The sequence below is a fragment of the Sphaeroforma arctica genome (assembly GCF_001186125.1).
Source record: "Sphaeroforma arctica JP610 unplaced genomic scaffold supercont1.13, whole genome shotgun sequence".
Classification (NCBI taxonomy): Eukaryota; class Ichthyosporea; order Ichthyophonida; genus Sphaeroforma; species Sphaeroforma arctica.
In genome coordinates this window covers 33744-55151 of record NW_014040545.1, presented here as the reverse complement: position 1 = coordinate 55151, position 21408 = coordinate 33744, and the positions used below count along the sequence as shown (strand labels likewise).

The 21408-nt window shown below is 43.7% G+C and overlaps 3 protein-coding genes across 3 annotated transcripts in view; 1 reads left to right on the top strand and 2 right to left on the bottom strand.

Moving 5' to 3' along the window:
* Positions 1 to 247: 247 nt before the first annotated feature.
* SARC_00428 (GMP reductase) lies at positions 248 to 1711 on the top strand. Its single transcript, XM_014305873.1, has one exon. The coding sequence runs from the start codon at positions 353 to 355 to the stop codon at positions 1397 to 1399; it is 1047 nt and encodes a 348-aa protein (XP_014161348.1). The 5' UTR covers positions 248 to 352; the 3' UTR covers positions 1400 to 1711.
* A 58-nt stretch (positions 1712 to 1769) lies between these two features.
* Positions 1770 to 10208, bottom strand: SARC_00427 (hypothetical protein; the record flags this gene model as incomplete). The annotated part of the gene is made up of 14 exons (XM_014305872.1): positions 1770 to 2290; positions 2541 to 2643; positions 3052 to 3122; positions 3638 to 3724; positions 4258 to 4350; positions 4995 to 5118; positions 5799 to 5941; positions 6366 to 6529; positions 7135 to 7290; positions 7773 to 7901; positions 8183 to 8231; positions 8731 to 8820; positions 9216 to 9456; positions 10051 to 10208. 14 exons carry the CDS (start codon positions 10206 to 10208, stop codon positions 2165 to 2167), a joined length of 1734 nt encoding a protein of 577 aa, XP_014161347.1. The 3' UTR covers positions 1770 to 2164.
* A 679-nt stretch (positions 10209 to 10887) lies between these two features.
* SARC_00426 (hypothetical protein) overlaps positions 10888 to 21408 on the bottom strand; it is a gene marked incomplete at its 3' end in the record, with an annotated part of 15337 nt that continues 4816 nt past the window's right edge. Inside the window, exons 9-21 of the mRNA XM_014305871.1 lie at positions 20585 to 20750; positions 19408 to 19630; positions 18698 to 18798; positions 17783 to 18196; positions 17211 to 17510; positions 16891 to 17028; positions 15914 to 16061; positions 14969 to 15083; positions 14515 to 14675; positions 13305 to 13506; positions 12704 to 12930; positions 11977 to 12128; positions 10888 to 11118 (exon numbers count right to left, since the gene is read on the bottom strand). Of these exons, the coding sequence (XP_014161346.1) occupies positions 10888 to 11118; positions 11977 to 12128; positions 12704 to 12930; positions 13305 to 13506; positions 14515 to 14675; positions 14969 to 15083; positions 15914 to 16061; positions 16891 to 17028; positions 17211 to 17510; positions 17783 to 18196; positions 18698 to 18798; positions 19408 to 19630; positions 20585 to 20750 (2578 nt within the window). The remainder of the gene's footprint in view (positions 11119 to 11976; positions 12129 to 12703; positions 12931 to 13304; positions 13507 to 14514; positions 14676 to 14968; positions 15084 to 15913; positions 16062 to 16890; positions 17029 to 17210; positions 17511 to 17782; positions 18197 to 18697; positions 18799 to 19407; positions 19631 to 20584; positions 20751 to 21408) is intronic.

Below are 21408 nucleotides of genomic sequence, written 5' to 3'. Positions count from 1 at the left end.
TTCTGTATGGTCACTCCGGTCAGTGTCACTGCTGGACAGCCTGCTGCCTCACTGGTGACTGAAACTCTGGACTCTGATCAGAGTCTGGAGGCTGGAGCCTGGGGCCCTGGGCCCTGGAGCCTACTGTTGGAGTCTGGACTTCTCCACACGAGGTAGATCGCTTTTTTTCTTCAGAATTCATAATACTGCTCGTCTTCTCTTCATGAAGTTTGTTATTTATTTTATTTTTACTGCGTGCAAATACTATCGGCCGACGAGAAGCAAAGCTCAGTCTTGCATAGTTTAACATACCAACAGCCCAATAGTGGTGTTTGTTTGTTATTTAGTCAGATTCGACTCCGCTTAGTACACTATGCGGATCGAAGAAGAGCTGAAGCTCGATTTTAAGGATGTGTTGTTCCGTCCTAAACGATCTACTCTGCGCAGTCGGTCAGAGGTAACACTTGCCAAGACCTACAAGTTCCGAACCTCTGGACTTACATACACGGGTGTGCCCGTTATGGCAGCTAATATGGACACAGTGGGCACATTCGAGTCAGCCGCTGTGTTGGGCAATAAGCAGATGTTCACATGTGTGCACAAGCATTACAGTGTAGAGGAGTGGGTTGATTTCGCCAAGAACAACCCCGAGGCCTTGCCCCACTGCGCTGTAAGTTCTGGCAGTAGCGCTGCAGACTTAGAAAAGCTGAAAGCCGTTCTCTCGAAAATTCCCGAGATCACCTTTATCTGCCTGGATGTCGCCAACGGTTACTCTGAGGGCTTTGTAGAGTTTGTACGTGATGTGCGTGGCCAATACCCCAAGCACACCATCATCGCCGGTAACGTAGTTACAGGTGAGATGACCGAGGAGCTTATACTCTCGGGTGCTGATATAGTGAAGGTGGGCATTGGACCCGGGTCAGTGTGTACCACCCGCAAAAAGACAGGTGTCGGATACCCCCAGCTGAGCGCTGTAATTGAGTGTGCAGATGCAGCACACGGTCTTGGTGGTCACATCGTGTCCGATGGAGGATGCGTATGTCCCGGAGACGTGGCCAAGGCCTTCGGCGGTGGTGCTGACTTTGTGATGCTGGGAGGAATGCTTGCAGGACACGATGAGTCTGGTGGTGAGGAGAAGACACTCGACAACGGCAAGCGCGTCAAAATCTTCTACGGCATGAGTAGTCAGACGGCTATGACAAAGCACAGTGGTGGTGTAGCCGAGTACCGTGCGAGTGAGGGAAAGACTGTGCAGGTACCGTATCGTGGGCCTTTAAATGGAACTTGCTTGGATATATTGGGAGGTTTGAGATCGACCTGTACATATGTGGGTGCGAGTAATCTTAAGGAGCTGCCCAAGCGCACAACATTCATTCGGGTTACACAGCAAATCAACAACATATTCGGCAGCGAGGCGTAAGAAGTGGCATGGTTGTTATTCATGTGGTACATACTGTTATACAGTGTTAACTCACATCGTTGTATCGTATAGAATGCGAGTGGTAGACCTACCACTATCTGTCTGATTAAAATGCATGTTGCCCGCTGCTATGACTCTGTGTACATATATGTATGCTAGTTGTCACAGCTGCTTAGGCAGCTCGGGTGCACTGATGCCGGACAATAAGGCACCTATCTAACAATTCGAGCTCAAAATGTATTTTGTCAGAATGTTTCTATATGTCACAACAATGTCACAACTGAATAAAGCTGATTCTTTCAATTGACAGCAGCTGAAGTGTGATTTGCATTTCTTCTTGCCCAGATATGATTGTTTTATACTCAGCCGCGGGGTTTGCCTTCAACATTCCGATGTTGCCAGCTCTCACTATGAATTTACTAATGATTCTTGTATCTCCAATTTCTAGCTTCCGGGTTGGTTTTTCATGGTATTTCAATCTCATTCGAGTATTTGGATCCTTTCTAGCTGAGCGCTACATGCAAATGATACCTGAGGAATTGTTGGGCCGTACTGGTGTGTTTTATCCTATTTAAATCTCGATTTCAGGACAAAATCTCATTGCTTTCTGGCCGGATTCCAACTAGCCGCCACAAGCCTGTTGTCTTTGTGTAAATGGTTGTGTCTCTAGATCCGAGCTCCTGGCCAGCGCCAAGTGTGGTGTGGAAAGAATATTTGTGTTCATCTAGCATCCATTGAATGATGTGGTGTACGCCATAGAGTGGCTCACAGAATGGGCACGCCGGTGACACTGTCCATCACAGATAGAAGAGTGTCTGGGCTCAGCGAAGAGAATTCAGTAGCCAACCTCGACATAGCCGAGATGGGAGGCAGTTGTTCTGTGTGGTGTGCCTATTGTATCAATGCATATGTTGTATTCCAGATTAGAACTGAGTTGTAGAGATTTATGTAGGAAAATGTCTTCGAAGCAAGAATTTGGGGGACAAGCATGATGAGCCGAGGACGATATAACTTAATGAGTCAAACTAGTGTTAAAAACTACAGAGTCTACAACAGACTGTCAGAGCTCACATAATTTTAATCTTGGACGTATGACACGGAAATCTGAAGGAAAAAAGACAAGTTTTATAGATATACTTACGTATGCGTCGCGGATGGCTTGTACATCCTTGTTCGGACCTACTGCGCCACCAAAAAAGTATACTGAGCGTAATGATTGTACAATCTCGGAATCCAGATTGGGACTGTGGTAGAGGAAATGGCACACGTAAAGTTATAATGGAATGACGAGAGAAAAGCATTTGGCAAATCAATCGTAAGCAAGGTAGCATACCTTCAAATGATATGCTGTCGAGAGAAGGTAAACTAGACCACTTGATCCAGCATATACTGCACACACGCGCATTTCAAGGTGATGTGGTACATTTGCGGAAGAGGCATGCACACTACATGTATAAACGTGACAGCACTTGCGAAGCACAATACTTATACAGCAGGTAGTGGATAAAGCTCCCAGGAGATACAAAAGGGTATTGTTGAGATTGAGCACACAGCAGGCATACGGTACATAAGGGACAAAGTGTGCACAGTAACTTTTTTAAGTGAATCGAAAAAAGTGAAACAGAGAGAAGGTAGACTCAACTTCACCATACCTCGGACTGATAAGCGCTGAGCTGACTTGTTGATGCACATAGTCGAGATACGACTGCAGCATAAGTGGTGGCTGTAATGGAGTTTGTGTACTTCATTGGTGAGATAATTTTTGAGTATATTCGGCTTCGCAAGCCGTTTAAAATACGGTATAAAACGCTGACAATAGGCTGCGGTGGTTGAGTGTCAGGGTTGAGTGCTAGGAAAGTACTTGTGAGTACAATTACACACATGCGCACGCAATAGATGGTCAATTGTCGTTTGTAGTGTTTGTACGCACCAGCACTGAGTACAGTGTTATCTCAAAGGCATACACACGCACTCACACGCTCGCTCACACACATCTCTCTGCGTATTCATGATCCTCGTGAAGTGCAATGCAGGTTTGTCACAACATACAGACGCAGAATAAGGATACTTTATAATCTATACTTTATAATCTAACTAACAATTCATGTACACACAGCACACATGCTTACACCCATTTCCACAGACTCTACAAGCAGCCGCAAACACTCCCAAAATAACTATTCCAAACATGAGAACTCAGCTTGTACGAATGCACACACAACCGAAAATCACACATACTTTCTCGCATATTCTCCTGTGGGCGTAGAAAGCTCTCGCTAGTCGCAAATTCTGTAGGCTGTGTATACAGGGAGTCGTGCGCGCCATCTGTGTAGAAAGGGCACGACATACAAAGTTTTGATGAAGTGTGATTATATGAGTCAAACACACATGGATTGGATACATGTACTAGGTCTACTAGGTGCCACTTTGCGATACATGTACTGGGTCTACTAGGTGCCACTCTGCGATACATGTACTGGGTCTACTAGGTACCACTCTGCGATACATGTACTGGGTCTACTAGGTGCCACTCTGCGTACTAGGTACTGCTCTCGATATATGTACTGGGTCCATCAGGTACCACTTTGCAAAACATGTGCTGGGTTTATTCGTTGTCACTCAGTGTGTGGTTCAAGTATACAAAATTGACAGAACTGTAGCACATTTTGGAACTGAGTAGTTAGTAGGTTACCGCGAAACCATACAGCAATGTGAGATATTGCTATGATACGTAAAATGGTTGAAAATCTTGCATAAATCCGGTAGCAAACACTGCACGGCAGAGGCGGACTTAGTAGATGATATTATATGGTGAGGCGAGGAAAAGTCACGCGTGAGCTGCAAACAGTGGGGCTAACCTTCAGCGTGTGATTGATTGCCAGATAACTGGAAAGGAGCTCCGGCGTTCCGCTCGCCAGGCACTCGCTTAGTATTGCGATGAATGATTCGTTCTAAATTGTAGCGAATTTAAAATACATGTAAATGACAAGTGACTCAAGCTGTAACGTTATAAGAGAGTCACAAAGATTGACGATGCTACCACAGAGACGCCAATTATCGTATAGAAAGCTGATGTGGGATGACGACAAGATGCGCGGCAGCCTTGAATCAGGAGCATTTCACACGGCTATAGTCCGCATTTTTTTTCTTCAATAAACGACACTGCGGTTTATGGAACAGTAGCTGAACCATCCCGGTGTCAACGGAATACGCCTATACGTACTAGTCGACATAAGGATGTGCTTGGGTGTACATGCTATGATTACTGTTGCACGAGCCAAAAAACCAAGCAAACTATTTGTGCGTGTGATAATAAGGATTCTACCAGTGAAAACCGGCTCACACCCTTCCGCAAAACACTGGTACCCTTCAACATTATCAGCACACAAAAATCTGCGCAAGTTTATCCGATATAGAATCACACTTAAGTATTCAGCGCCGTGGCACAGAACATACACGCCGCACTCGTTGGTACAACAACATTTGAATTGGGTTTACCTACGTCTAGGACAATACAAATGGGACGTACAATAGTAATGCAACCGGTACTGTATATCTAGCGTCGACACAACGACCGTGTTTCAGCCCACCCTACCTCTTCGGCCCGACCTAGTAGAGTTTCGGCATATGCCAGCAGCGTGGCATCGAGTGTGTATGCACGTACCATTCGCATCAATTGCGCACGTTGCGAGGTTTCGAGCAGTTTCGGATGTGACGCCCTAGAAAGTAGTGAAGAAATTCGGGAATTGAACATACCACTGCAGCTACAAGCACTACTACTCACAGGCAATTGCAAATAAACACCCTAGTTTATATGCGTATATTTGTACCAATAATCTATAAATCTATATACACAAACACACACACACACACACACACAAACACACACATATATAAATATATAAATATATAAATATATAAATATATAAAAATATATACATATATACATACATACATACATACGTACATATATATATATATATATATATATATATATATATATATATATATATATATACATACATACATACATATACATATATATACATATATATATAATATCCACACACACAAAAAAGCACACACACACACACACACACACACACACACACACACATATATATATATATAATACACACACACACACACACATATATATATATTCATAAATATGTATATATATTTATATATGTAAATGCACACACACACACACACACATATATATATATACCAGCAAGTGTGGCAATTGAGTAATTTAACGCCTGGAAAAGCTCATTGTGGTACATACGTTTTATAAATGCGCTCTTGTGAGTGACCTGAGTTGACCAGACGATATGAAACTGGACTATACCTGTGATCTCGGTGGTTGAAGGAGGTGAACATTACAGATTCAGCCAACCTCCTAATGCCATTAGGATCATCTCGATAGGGAAGAAATCCAGTCCTGCGCTGCACCACCAGAGCGCACAGTCGCGTTAGGCGCGTGTCAGGGGTGACAGGGATGTGTATGGGATGGTAACGTGGACTGTCGACCGATATCATCTGTGATGAGGAGGGGTATTTCAGTCAATAATGATACATCTGCCTATTCATTTATAAGCAAATACTTAGATATACATTCGTATTTAAAAATATATACACATGTGCATTGTTCTTGTCATTCACGGTACCATCTGTGATATGGAAGGGGTTTCTGAAGTTCTCAGAGTACATTGTATTTTGGCTTTTTTTAACCTCCGGGTAGCATCTGTGGTGTAATCGGGTCGTTTACAAAAACAAATAAAAAAAAACTACATACGCGCAATACTGGTTGTGACTTCAAAAGAACATTCAAATTCTGTCAAAGTTCTAACAAGGCATCACATGACAGTAATTTTTGTGTGTTTTTTTTTTGGCTAAAATCAGTGTATCTTACATCATGTGAGATATACGGCTGGTATCAATTGATCACAAATTTAGCACATACTTTCATATACATGAGCTCAGGCAACACACACGGGGCCACCACCTTGCGCGTGCACCCATTGCGCATGGTGATTATCAGAGGCACAGACACGGCAGCGCCTCCGTCGGTCTCGCGCGGAATCACTGTACGGCTCTCCAACGCAAGCACAAACAAATGACGGAACGCTGAAGTTGTTGTGAGACAATGTCGTTTTTGAGCATCAATACGTAGTGAGGGAAAACAGAGGTGAAGACCGAGTTTTTCTTGTTCATAGCATGTATGACGACACAACTGTACGAATACTAAGAGATGTATGTACAACAGACTGTTTCAAGTGCCTCCAAGTATTAAGCAGTGGTACAACGGAATTCATTTAGGCAGCACACGGCAAGAATTCTGAAATACACAATATTGTATACAACATAGGAGCATCGAGTATGGCATCAGCGCCGATACCCTGGTGAGAATCCTAAAAAAAATAAGCTCGCATATAAGTTCTGGTAACCCCACTGACACTCGCGCGCACATGATCACGATGTTAAATCCGGCATACCCGACACAGTCCAGCAATAATATACATATAACTCACTAATTATTTTCAATACAGATTTTTTGGTGTCGTCAGTATCGGGCATGATTGGCATATAGCATAGAGTTTCGATGCTTTGTAGGCACAATATTGAATAAATCTGCATACGCCTGTTTACATCGCACACTGAAAAAATATTATTAGCCAACCGGACAGCACGTAGGGACGTGTGAAAGCATATACGTACTGTTTATAGAATACCTTGGAGGTGATATCGATTATCTGTAGGGTTCTCGGGAAACATGGGATAGAAGGAGCAGATAAGCGCCGCAATGGCCTCGTTAGAGGTGGACAACGAGCACATGCCAGACCCGACAAAGAGCAGACCCAGCCCCATGTTCAAGCTCATGCTCGAGCCTGAGGAGTTATGTCAAGAGTGGTGGAGTGGGAAGCTGTTAGTACTGGGAAGAAGTAAAAGGTCATATCCCATTGATTTAAGTGTCGTAGGTACTAACTGTGAGTTGAGAGCTCATGCTTGAGCTTGAGGAGTTGTGGACGGAAAGCAAGCCGAAGTTTGCTAGAAAAGTATGAAAGACTCAATAGCGTCGATTTCCAGTGTAGTAGATGTTGATTAAGAAATGTACAAACAGAAGGTGTTTGTTCCTATATGGACAAATCTGGAAACGTGCCCCAAGCAACGAACACTGATCACCACAAAATGCAATTGATCGTGTACGCAAAAACCGAGTACCGAGATGTGTATGCGCCCGGGAAAAGCTTGTATGTAACTAGTCCAGCTTGTATTCGAAACATGCGTGTGACCCCGAATTATACTTATGTGTACGTGGACGAAGACGGGAAATGTCGGTCCACATATAGGCTCTGGAACTAAATCGTACCGTAACTGCGATGCATTTCCTTCTTGAAGCGAAGAATCAGTCGCATGGTGGGTAGATCGCCCGTGCCCGCCATGACCATGCACAACGCATTCAGACACACCAACGCGCACGACGTTAGAATATTGGGACCTGGGCGGAATATAAAGTTTATACTACTTGTAAGTTATACGGTATTGCATTGGATGACTGACGCTTCTAAGCGAAGCATCGCATTGAAATAGATAGCCCAGCGATCACGGATTTAAAATTGGGGAATCTAGCAAGAATACAGAATCACGCCTTGGTTATCAGTGGCGAATTACGATATCGGCACGACGCTTCGGTGGTGACCCTCCAGTACAAGACAAAGAAAAGATTCTTGTTTAATTATTCAATACAAAGTAAAGAGGACACACGGATAGTAGACTTACTTTGATCGAAGTCCGCTGGCCGTGCAGATAGCACGTGGATGGCGTACAGCTGAATTACGTATTGGGATTAAACGACGCGATATTATCCTTCCGGGTCATGAGAATTTCAGTATTTGCACATGCTCTGGAAAAACAAATATTATATATATACACAGCACATTTGCGCACCACGGGCTCATTGATTGAATAATTGAAGAGGATTTGTTGGTTAAATGGCTTTTATTATACCACCTGTACTATGTGTAAAATATTAGGGCCCTAGTAAGCTTCAGATATGGTAACTGATATAATTGATATATTAAACAGTATATAGTAAAAGTTGAACCGGATTAAAGATGGTCATTTACAATTGAATGCGTATGACAAATAACACGTGCACACTATGAATCGATCGAATCTATTGTTAACAAAATTCCAATACTCAAGTTCTGGTCTTCTAAAACGAAACTAGGGCATCATTTAGGTTGACATGAGCAGCACAAACGATCAAACAACTTTTCCGGCAGTCGCTGTGGCGTGCATGCCACCTCAGATACAAACTCTCATACCCTCAAAACACGCTGTGCATCGGCATCAGCGGACCCGGCAAACTTCAACCCAATGGCAAAGCACGAGCCAGTGATCATATACATCCACACCTGTTGGTGGCGAGTAGACGCATTCAATAGCGTATAAGCACACATACCCCTACATCGAGTGAAAAATCAATAGGAGTACAAGATATGCACAAGTAGTCTCTATGTCGACACACAAATGATACACACTAACTACGTGTAAACCATTTATTACATATATATTCATGCATATGATGTATATTTACAGCGATAGGTAAATTTTGACTAGCATGTGAGCGACTGAACTCTTAGGACAACAGCTACCACAACCAACATCTACTAACCAAAATATCGTTGCTTGTGTGTATTGACTACCCTGACATGCATGGGTGATAATCTAGCATCGATACAGCCCTTACTCGAAAACTTGTAGACCATCGAGGACAGTAGCTGCTAGTGTGTATAATCTACATACACACCTGTCGTGCAATGGGCAATCTAGCCTCGGCAGAGTTGTAGCCCCGTGGCCCCAGAAACTTAGCACGATCTTTGGGGGCGGCGTTCAGGAGGTCTGTGACTACCGATGGAATTTGCGAGGTCACCCACTGTGAAGTTGCCTCGATTTCTTCCCAGAGTATCAGTGACCTCGACAGAACGCGAAGGAGGAGTAAGTCGGCTCGTACGTATTCCAGTTGGTGGAATGTTGTTGGAACATCCAGTCTGAGTGCAGTGGGCAGAATGCATGGATGAGTAGGTATGCGACTGAAGCAGCAGGAGAGAAAGAAGTGTGCTCGTGCATTATCGAAGGTGATGGAATGGCCCAATCTGAGCAAGGCACATTGTGGATTGGACTAATGAGCAAGCATACGTTAATGAACGTAAGTACCAAGCAAGCGTGCTCGTACATACTCAGCTGGTGGAATGTCGTGGCAACGTTCAGCATAAAAAAGCTAGGTATATTAGGTATTTTGGCCTAATCACTTGATAGGTGGATATACGATCTACCACATATGCGAATTTGGCATTTGTATCTGCTCTACCAGAAGTTCAAACAGAATCTTACAATAGTTTTATAGGAGTTAATGCGGAGCCATACGTCTCTACAGAGGTAGAAATACATTCTTCGTAGTGTACGCGTGGCGGCAGCAATGGTTTAGAATAGGCACATACAGTTTCGGCTGGGCATAAATCAGGCAGAGATAGGACGCATTCTATTCTATATTTATCATCTCTGGCGCACCTAGTTAGGAACTCATAAACTGATGATCAACTCTAGTATAAGATATATCAATACTATTTTAGTATAATACATACCTACTAGATATGGATCGGTTTCCTGTCTTGAGATATATCAGGCCAAGAGCAAGTGTTGCGGCGTGCGCTGTGATATCTGTGTTGATGCGCTCCCCTTCTTTGATTCGGTAATCCTTGTCTTCCTTGATCTCACTGGGACGGAGTTTACCACCAAGCATATATCTACAGGGTAGTGCGAATAGTATCGAAGGTAGATAGAAAGCTTCAAAGCACGTATACGATCACGCGTGGAGTCGTCCTATTTTACTACGACCACAGGGCAGTATGACAACTATTCCATGACAGTTATTTCCAAAGTCACTCTATCGGCTAGCTAGCATGACTCTGTTCTCAGGCATTGCAAGAATCAACACACACAGGCTTCCACGTGAAGAACTACAGGGCAGATCGGCCATCAGCTTGTTCTAGATGTGACACAAAACGACAAACAAACCTTCGGGCCTCCTCACTTCGCCCGACATATTTAAGTATTCAAGCGCATGCACACTCTGATATAGTTCGCTCATTCTCGAAGCAGACTTCCCGACAGCCAACCCGCTAGTAGATACTCCAGAAACACAAGACCTGCTATTCGCACAGGTCCCCTGGCCACAAGTACAACCTTCAGCCTGCCGTTGTATTTGAAATCCACAAAGGAAGCAACTCACCTCCTCAATTTAGAGTAAGATCACTTAGTACATAAACACACTCGTATATAAAAGTGTCCAACACACAGAACCTCAGAACCAGTGACTAAGTGTCTCAACACTACAAAATCTACAGCTCCCACAGATACTCGCGCCACAAACAACAGCCATACGCCCAACTACATAGTTATACCATACTAATTGTGCTAATTTACCTTCTCAACTCGTCCGGCAAATTCAAATCTCCCAGTGCATGGACGCTCTGGTAGGAATCACCCATTCCCAGCGCACACATCCCCAGAGCCAACCCACATGCCAGCGAGTACGAGGGAGCGTTCTTGATCTCATCATTACTCACACTACGAGTGTCGTACCCACTGCTGGCACCGTTGCTTGTGCTGCCGGGGCCTTTGCCAATCTCACGCAGTAGGGTCTTGCACATCTGGTGATCGAGTTGCGAAGGCGGGTGGTATAGATAGTTGACTATGTGGTAGCAAATTGGCAACTAGCCGGTGTGACGTTGTAAAATATCAATGTACGGTATAACACAATGATGCAGATCAACCCACAAAGAATAATCATTCATGGAATTGATTGACACACACTCGTTTTCAGGTCATTTCTAGATGTAGCAAACTCTTCCACTAAAAGCACAACAAAGTTATATATACGATGCATAGCAATGTACAAATTGGCACATTCTACCCACTACATTTGCCAGCACACACACATCTTCAAGTTGAGACTGAAGAAAGCAGGCATAGCACCAAGAGTAAAATATAGCTTCAAGCAACAATGCAAAACAATGTGCTAAAAACAATCGTTTTACCAGCTATGCTACCAGCTGCCAGTACACGCATATTGTTGAACCATCTACCGGTATGGTAAGTCAAGAACACTAAAGCTCTCACAATTATGCTAACCAAAACACAATTAAATAGTCATCTTTTGCTCGACATCCTCAGTTGCCGTCTTTTTCTCTAGCCAAAGCAACGTGCATATGATCAATTCTGGCGCCCTGAATACTCACAACCAAGCTAGAAGTAGTGATGTACAGAACTGTGCAACTGAACCATGCTGCAGCCACCTACTTGCTATTGAGCAGTGCCTTGAACTAACAATCCCACCCCGCCCCATCGACCCACAACAAGGCTTAAGAATATCAAGCAAGGGAACCATGCTGCCAAAACATACCAGTCGTCGAACTGTGCCTAAACATGTCAAGCTCTCCCCAATTTCATACAGCAGAGTTTTAATGAGAAATGCGCAGCACTGTATCAGTGGCGTTACATTCACATACCTGTCTTTGGGCTGTGCCTTGGTATAGCAAACCCAACCCCAGCACCGCCGAGGTGCGAACGGCTTCTGGGGCTTCTAATTCAGCACTCCGCGCAGGTAAAAGCGCCGGCACAAACATAGCAAGAAGACCGGTGACAGTGGCGTCTTGTGTGCCTATAATGTAGTACAAATCAAGACAAGAGAAAGTTTTTCTATAACATCAGCTTAGCGAAAATGAGATAGAGCGGATGAATTATAATGAGCGGCACCTAAATATCTCTGTCTACTGATGAAAAGTGGATCGACGGAATACAACAAGCTGATTTCTGGGAGGGTTGTTCTGCAGTACTACACTGTGAAGGATCCAAAGTGCGGGAAGAAAAGGTACGCACACAGACATGTGGCAGTCTAGCGTGCGGTACTTTTCGTGGAGATGTGAGCACCACTAGACCATCTGCCCCTAGGTAAGTACAAATACGATACAAAACAGATCTCGAAACTATTCTCGATGATACGATACGCATATGCTTCTTTGCTCATTTGACCACAAAATCGCATACAGAGATTAGTATGCTGCTCGACGTAGGTAACCTTGCAGGCAAAAAACTTCTGTTCCGTAGATGCAACCAGGTCTTAAGGTCACAATGTAAACCGACAATACATGCGCAAGCAATTAATCAGATGACCAATTACACGGAATACATATACAGTGATCTACTTGAAAAACTTGGCAGCTACCACATCCTTACCTCTGCAAGTGGCGGCCATGCCCAGCACTATGGCAACACTAGTAGTAGTATTCCGACCACGCAAAAAACCATACAGGGCTGCAGGAGAGAGATGCGACAAATGTCCCTGCAATCCAAGGGCTAATAGGAAACCAGCATAAGTATTTTCGGTCACAGATTTTTCGTCAGACTCTCCATTCTGATTCGGCAAGGATTTTTTGGATGTGAGTGGTTTGTTGTATGCTATCCTGTAGGGTGAAGGATTCGTACAAGATTAGTTGTGCTTCGGGGACGTCGCGCACCAATACAGATTAAGCATACAATAGGTGTCAGTATCGGATGTAAGACAGTTGATGCGATTTTTTTTTGCTGGGCACTATAAAATTGCTAGTTTATGTGAGCTATGACCGTGTAACAGAAAAATGCTACGTATCTAGGTACAAATGCATCGATCCCACCTTTTCATTTCATTGCAATTTCACAATCCAATTAAAACAGCGGTACAAAATGAAGCTCATGCTCGTGGATTTTGAGAAAAAGGTAGTCGCATAACACATAGATCACACACACATTCGCCACAAGTAGTCACTGCACATCACATGAACCCTGTATACATACATACCACGCCGAATTGATATTGCTTATCCCATCTTTAACAGCGATTTCCAAACCCGCCGCAGCGCCATTATGGAACTCGGGCCATGCAGTGAAGCCCGAGATATCAGTAGTGGTGCCAGTGGTTGTGGGCAGCGCATCAGGAGGTGCCACGAAGGGAAACACCGATGGATCCAGAGTCAACGTTGCTCTGGTTTGGTAGTCTTGGCCTGTCATTACGGTGGGTCAATTTGAGTGTGAGCCGTTATCAAGCGCATAGTCTTTGGAAGTTATCTGCAAGAAGACTATAATCAATTGAAATAAAGGCTTGACGAAGTTTTGTTTTTGTGTGGAATGGTGGATGCAACCGATGAAACCGTGCAGATGTGGGGTATTGGAGTGCGTGGAAGTGGTGCTTGGCGCACAAGCATATGGTCTGGATTTTCGAATATGATGCTTCTCTACAGCGCATTTTTGTGTGGTTATCGATATAAAGTGGGTGTGAGCCAGTATTTGTGTGGACGTAGGCACAAAATTCTTTGTGAGAGATTTTGCAAAGGTGACGGTTTTGTGATCAAGAGCATGGTAATCGATTCAACCGGACGTCGCCTGTGAGCAGAAAACAAGGGAAGAACAACAGGGAGATGGTATACTCAGCAGCTAAAATAAAGCCACCAAGCGATACGGCAAGGAGAAAAGAGTAACCGATGCCAAAAATATATGCAGTCCGAGAAATTCACCGCGCAAGCGATCAAAATAGGAGGATTGAAACAGGCAACAATTGTGAACTATCAGGCTGACGAGTCTTGTGAGAATTCTAGTACCTTTTTCACTACATAAAGGCGCATTTCGCAGAAAGACTACAAACATCACGCAATGCAATGCACCGACGAGTCTACTTACACCTTCGTTCTGGTGAGAAAAGTGCAGGCGATCCTCAACATATATTCATATTTTTGGCCAACCAAATCCATACATGAATTACATGAATGAATAGCTTCTGATATCGATAAGTGTAATCCTCTACAATCACTGCTGTATACCTTCACATTCAGGAATTTCTCATCGGAAGCATGAGTCCACGAACAAAATGTACGAAGGACAGATACAATCCTGTGAGATTGTGCAGGACCGATGTACTTTAATCACAAATCCATTATTCATGAGCTCAGGACCAACACGTGAAGGAAACAGGTATGTAAGTATAAAATATAGATCACTTAGACGAAGTGTTTTACCTTTGGTGGTTATAGGCGGTACGCGCAGTGGTTCGGTCAACAGCGGGCGAGACGACCCATATAATGCCATGCCACGCCCAACTGAGCGAGACAACGACTGCTCTAGTTTAGCCAACAGAACCGTTTGCTTCTCTAAATTGGCATCGTACTCGGCCGTTGACCTGGAGTGCGTGATGGGGGTGATGATTTAGGTTGTGTAATTATTGGGGGTGATGTGGATGGGGGGCATGGTTGGTAACTTCCCAGTTTGCGGACGCACAGGCCCGATAGCAAAATTCTATTCTAGATAAACCCTAATGATTACTAGCACACTTTTTGGATCGAGATACTGCCTATGGGCACACAATTGAAGTAGATTTTAACAACACTGTACACTCAATCGACAGATAGGTGATCCTGGCATCCGGTATGGTATATGAAGAACGTGTATCTGCCACTGTGAAATACAACATACCGGTCAGCAGGTACCATGACATAGATGGTTCCCGAACTCTGTAACATAGCCAATGCGTCCAGGAAGCGTCGATCTTCGGTAAAGCAGTATCGCCAAACCCCATTTGGACTACTTCCTATACAGAAGCGCAGAGACAGGATACATACATCCATAATCAGGGGGAGCAGATGGAGACGCATACGGAATAAATGCTTGTGCTCAAAACCCGGCAAGACAAATGGTGAAGTATAGTAGTAATCACTGGAGCATGTATGAATGAAAAGGAACGGATGTAGCAACACAATTGTACAGAACAATGCGTGTGGAGCCATTAACCATTAGTCTCTCGCCCATGTCACAGCAAGCGCATACATATCACAGCTACACAAACTTCACAAAGCTCAACCACGATAGTACTGAAAGCAAATTGCGGACAGTTGCCATTGAACATGTACAACACCATTACGAATATATGAAAATCTAACATACTGAACATACATTCTTCTGAATCTACAGGCATACTGCTAGGATAAATAGTCGCAATTCATATCCGAGGATATTTACCGACACTACACAATGTGAACAGCCGTCAAGCATGATTCTAATTACCTGTGCAAAAGGTTCACGTTCACATTAGACATATTATGTATTCCCAGAATATGATATATTCATGTTCTGCTAGTACAACCAGAATATGATACACTCTTGTTCTGTTAGTATAACCAAGATATGCTATAATCTTGTCCTGTTAGACAAAATCATATCGCACCATCCATGCAGCCCGAAATATAGAACTATGAGAAGCCAACTACTGGAGTTGTTGCCGATCTACCGAGGCCATCGACTCTAAGATTTTAGGTTTCTTAACAGCGCACGAACATTGAACGAATTGGCCCACAGAGAAATATGTGAGCGAGAGGCCAAAGCAAAATTTAAGCAAGTTAAAGTAACAGTCTCGGCCCATACCGTTGCTCTCTTCATCAGGTAGACATGCCAAGCCACTCAACGGGTGTTGTATGGGTGCTTTATTCTGTATCAAATCTCCCCTCCCCACCAACCGGCATGCGTGTGGGTCTAAGTCCGGATCCGAGTGCTCGCGAACAGCCGCCAGACACTATTCAACATGGGCATCATATTGCGTAATTCGCGGACGTGAGATTGTAATAAACAATGGGCCTGAGTGGTTGTGCTGTGTTTGATAGAGATGGTAAAGGAGTTTCCAAGGGGAGTGGACCTCTATGAGGATTCCCCTTACTGTCTCAAATCCAATTGTATCATACCCACAAAGTTATTCGAAGGTTGTTTGATGGGAAACTGTTCAATAAGAGGTATCATCTACTCATCAAATACATGCGCGGGCTTCCAGCTCGAAATCCAAACAATCGTAAACCGCTGCCAGCCTCTGAGATTGCCAATACCATTTATGTCTATCAAAGGTTGGTTGTATAAGTGTATGTATAGTAGTATGCCATCTAAAAATCGTTTGGGAAAAGGATTTTTACTCTCTGTGTAGGTGTCGGACTGCGAACAGAATGTATAGCATAATGGCATTGTGCTAGTGTTGCTATGGTCGCCTCTGTGTTCTGTCACTCATGGCTATTTCCGATCAAAAAGCAATTTGTCACACCCATTGTTGTCACTTCCCACACGATATGCACTTCTGAAAAATGTGGACAAGTTCATTCACTAACACTGTTGTTGTTACCTCTTCGCATGGCATAGGCTTGGTTTGACGGCGGCTAATTGTATCACCAACACATCACCCGCCTGTTCTATGACTGCACAAGGAATGTGGCTGATTACACCACCAACATATCGACCGACAATTGCTGTTGCCTTCATGGCATATTATACATCATGAATAAGCATGACTGATTACATCCACTCCTATTAGAGTTTTGTGACACACATATTAGTATTTGTACAAGCACTCCATCTTATACCTCTCTCAGCGGCAGCGCAACGCCAAAGCTGAGGTTGTCAAGACATAGCCGTGATGACCTGCGGGTTAGTAATTGCACCAACTGGCGTTGATCACGTATTGAGAGCCCTACAGTGGGGGACACGGTATCGCTGCTAGGCTGAAACAAAAGTTATGGGAGTAAATTTCGTCAGCCCGCAATTGGATAGAGATTCATGAGCGACGACGATACGCCCCCAATATCCGTATGATGTACATTAAATTGAGAAAATTGAAAAACTCGACTTTCAGACTGTACCGCGGAGGCATACGAATGAGTTGTTTCCAAACAACACAACATACTCCTGCAAAAGTACCATCGCCAGTAGGGTCCACCCCCATATCCGAGAAAGCCCTGCTTGAGGACCTGTTCTGCGTACCTTTTGCAGAGTGTACTTGACTGTGATCCGGTGCATAGGCACCTACACGCAAACTCACATCTGTGTCTGTGGACTGTTGAGGACTCACACCGCTGATCACTCGAGTGGTGCTGCTGTTGGGGTTTTGTCCAATAAACTCATACAACTCTGCTACCGCTAGGGCAGTCTGTATCACCGATGGCAGTTTTTGTGACTCGATATCTAGCAAACCATCCGGAAAGAGCTGCACGGATACAGAAAGAGTATTTACGAACGGTTTGTTTTTAATATGGAACACTATCTGAGCATAGGTAGTCGCTTTTGCAATCTAATAGAAAACAGGTGTACGATCCTGTGAAATTAGCCACACTCGCTTAGTTTGTACACATTCCTGAATATCGAAAATAACTTAATGCAAAACAATAAAGCGCAAAAGAATCGAGCGCGGAATCAGCAGATACACATAGCTGACAATTCGACCAATCTGCCCATCACGAATAGGTCTAATAACAGTACCAGAGTGTTTTCTGCGGACGCGTAGTCGGCTGTACGCGCGTGTGCAGTGCTACGCATTCGCGTGACCTTACTTTCCAGCCATCCAAGCATATCAATCCTCCGCAATCTTGTCTGGACCTCTATCTTGGCCTGCTTCAACGCGTGCACTTGCCTCTCTGGATCTGTATCCGTGTGTGTCGGTACGCGCGTGTAGCTCTGCGATTGCACATTGATCAGTTGCGCCAACATGTCGTCTACCAACCCGTTTAAACGGTGCACACAAGTTACAAATCTCACGTCAATAGACATGCACGCAGCGCACACATCCAGTAGCTTGAACACGCGCTCGACCACTTGCCAGTGCTGGTGACTGGACGATCGATGTGTTACTTCGTGTGCAGGCCTACGAGAGGATTTCACTAGACCATCTTGGACCTGGTATAATTCACATGGTAGGCTTATTTAGTGCTATTGTACACAAAGTGATATTCACATTGGGATTTAGTAACGCAGAAGGGTCGAAATCAATCTTTATGTCGGTTTTTCATAGAGACTTAGAAAGAAAACCGTACTAGCCTAAGTGGGGTCGCGTTGATGACAGTACACAGTGAGAAGATATTGAGGGCAAGATACATGTCGCACAGAATGTAACATTACGCAGACTGGCATTTTTCCAGAAAATGTTAATGGCGATTGGTATTCATATGACACACGTGGATTGTGCAATACAGGCATGGCTGAACCTGTCACCTGATCAAGGTACAGAGCTGATCAGCGATCAGCGCCGCCTCTATGCGATGTAGTGCACAAGACGCGGGCTGTTCTCCACCACCACACAATCATGAATTCGCTGCTCAGCAGGGTAACCGTAGCTCATGCAACTAGATCTCCCAACACAACGCTAAACATACATAGCTGTCATGACATTCCACTTACTGTCGGTATGCCTAATCCAGTGTTCGCTGGCTTGTGGGTCTTGCACAGATACTCCCAAGCGGACACAGGCTCTGACGGCTTTACCACTGGGTTTTGTAAACCTGTATGTAATCGAGTGTGTGATGATTCACATTCAGTCGGTTGAGAGTCCAATAGGTTTCATTCAACAACGATCACGAGGAGCTTGTATTTTTGTTATAAATATAAATTAGGAAATCAATAGATAGCATTCGACGGATGGACCACTATGGATTCCATTGGGTGTAAAGAACCAACTCGGTGTGTATACCAAGAATCACGATAAAGTATACACCCGCAATTATGCTACCTTTACACACATATGCGATAACAGAATGAGTACACGTGTCAGTAGACTGCAGGTGAAGACAGAGCCGTCATAGTACTAATGCGGTGGATCAAACGGAACAAGACATATCTCATGACGTGGCAAAGCAACTACGGCAATACATAGAAGTAAACCAAACATCTAATCTAATACACGCGTACAGTCGTACGAACACACGCACCGTTAGAGGCTGACATAATCGGTCATACATGGGAGGCAACCGCCCCAGAACACGCATCAGACAGCGCCTAGTGGCAGACCCCGCGTGTAAAATCGAAAACTTATTGGAAGATATAGAATAGTCTGGCACGCTAAGCGGTATACCAATAGGTGGGTATAGCACACAGCCGGTCCCTACACCCACCTTTCTCATTAGCATCGGCGCCTCCGAGCTGATTTGGACCGCAGGTACATTCGCTCTCATCGCCGTTGTTTATCAGACAGTACACCGCACGCACCAGGGCGTCCCATTCCCGCGCTGGTGTGTAGCTAAGTAGGTAGCATCGACGCAGGCGCAGGAAGGTTTGCGGTATGGGTGGGTTGTTCAAGGTGTCGTGTTGAACCTGCAGAGGTTGTTGCCTCGTTGGCTACGGAGGATAATTATATTGATGTGCACAGGTATGAGTAACTTTATACTGGCCGCACTCATTAAGAGCAGAATTAGGTGACCTCAAAAAAGGAGGAGGAAGGGGGGGGGGATAGATAGTCATTTCCGGTCACTCATATACTGGAGAAAGTTGTGTTTGCCCACTTTCGTCCCAGCAAGTTCCAGATTTAGACAATCAATGGCCCAACTCAGCCTAAAGCATGCGTGAGTTAATTTGCATAATTGCGTACTTGCGCGTTCATTTGTAAATGTGTAAGTACGTTCGTGTGTGGAGTGTATAGCGTAATTGCGTATATACGAGTGTATTTAAGTGCGCTCGTGTATGACCTATTTTGCGTAATTGCGGATATGCGTGCGCATGCAAGTGCGTTCGTGTGTGCATGTGTATGGGTAAGAGCGAGTTGGGCGCACAAGAATGTGCATGAATGCTTAAACTTGTCCATACAAAAAATAGCTTGCAACACATAACTTGGATACATATTTAAATAGTTATGGATTACAGCAACAATCGAGTTCAATAGGCAAACACCATGATGCTGGGCTAGCAATTTTAGTAATGGTATGGGAACATTGCGACAAGCCCGAGACCAAGTCAATGACCTGGGTACAGCGCCGTGGAATGAGATACAATTTAGGACGAATTAATAAGGCCAAGATCCTGGGAAGACTATGAGATTCACAGTGCTACAACTAATAAATAAATATTGGCAAGCCGGGACGACAAAATCTTGAGAGAATGTCAGAACAACTATAAAACTCCGAAATCAGGACTATTTCTCGATCACAGACTGTCGTAAAATTGGTTGAATTATCGCAAAAATTAGAAAAGCACTACAAAATCCCAGAATTACAGCGCTCTGCATTGCTCCCGGAGTTTTCCCAAGCAACTAGGTATGCATGGATTGTGTCCTCCGGAATATTTCCAAGAACATACCAAGTTTACCTGCAGCAGCCTCATCAAACACCGCACTATGGGCGATTTGGCACACTCGCTCACCGCCACTCTTAGCATCGAGTTGTTTGACAAACAAAGAGTCACACGATTCCCAACCCCATCACGTAGGCCAACGATGGCAGGGCGCGCAACTTGTGACGGCAGACTGATAAGGAGTGTATACAAAGCAGTTCAAACAGTGTTAGTAAATATGGTGTATGTACTGGTAACGAAGTGTATATATACAGATGTATTCACAGGAGAAACTGACAGAGTGATGTACACCTTGGTAGATCAATACAACACCCTTGAATAGAAAATTTTAAGCAAACTCGGATATTTATCACATAGCTATGTATACCTGTGTCCTACTCTTACAAATTCAACTATGCACATAAATATAGTGATATATAAAAACATATTCATATACAAGAATAATCTTAGAAATAAAATGGCTACACATGCATACATACATACATACATAACATATATATATATATATATATATAAATATATATATACATACACAGACACAGACACAGACACAGACACAGACACATACACAGACACAGACCAAGACACGGACACACACACACACACACATATATATATGTACACATACACACATACACATACACACACACACATATGTATATATAAATATACATACATACATACATACATATATATATATATATATTTATATATACATATACATATATATATATATATTTATACATACATATATATATATACATACATATATATAAGTATAAGTAAATATATATATATATACATATTTATATATACATACATATATATAT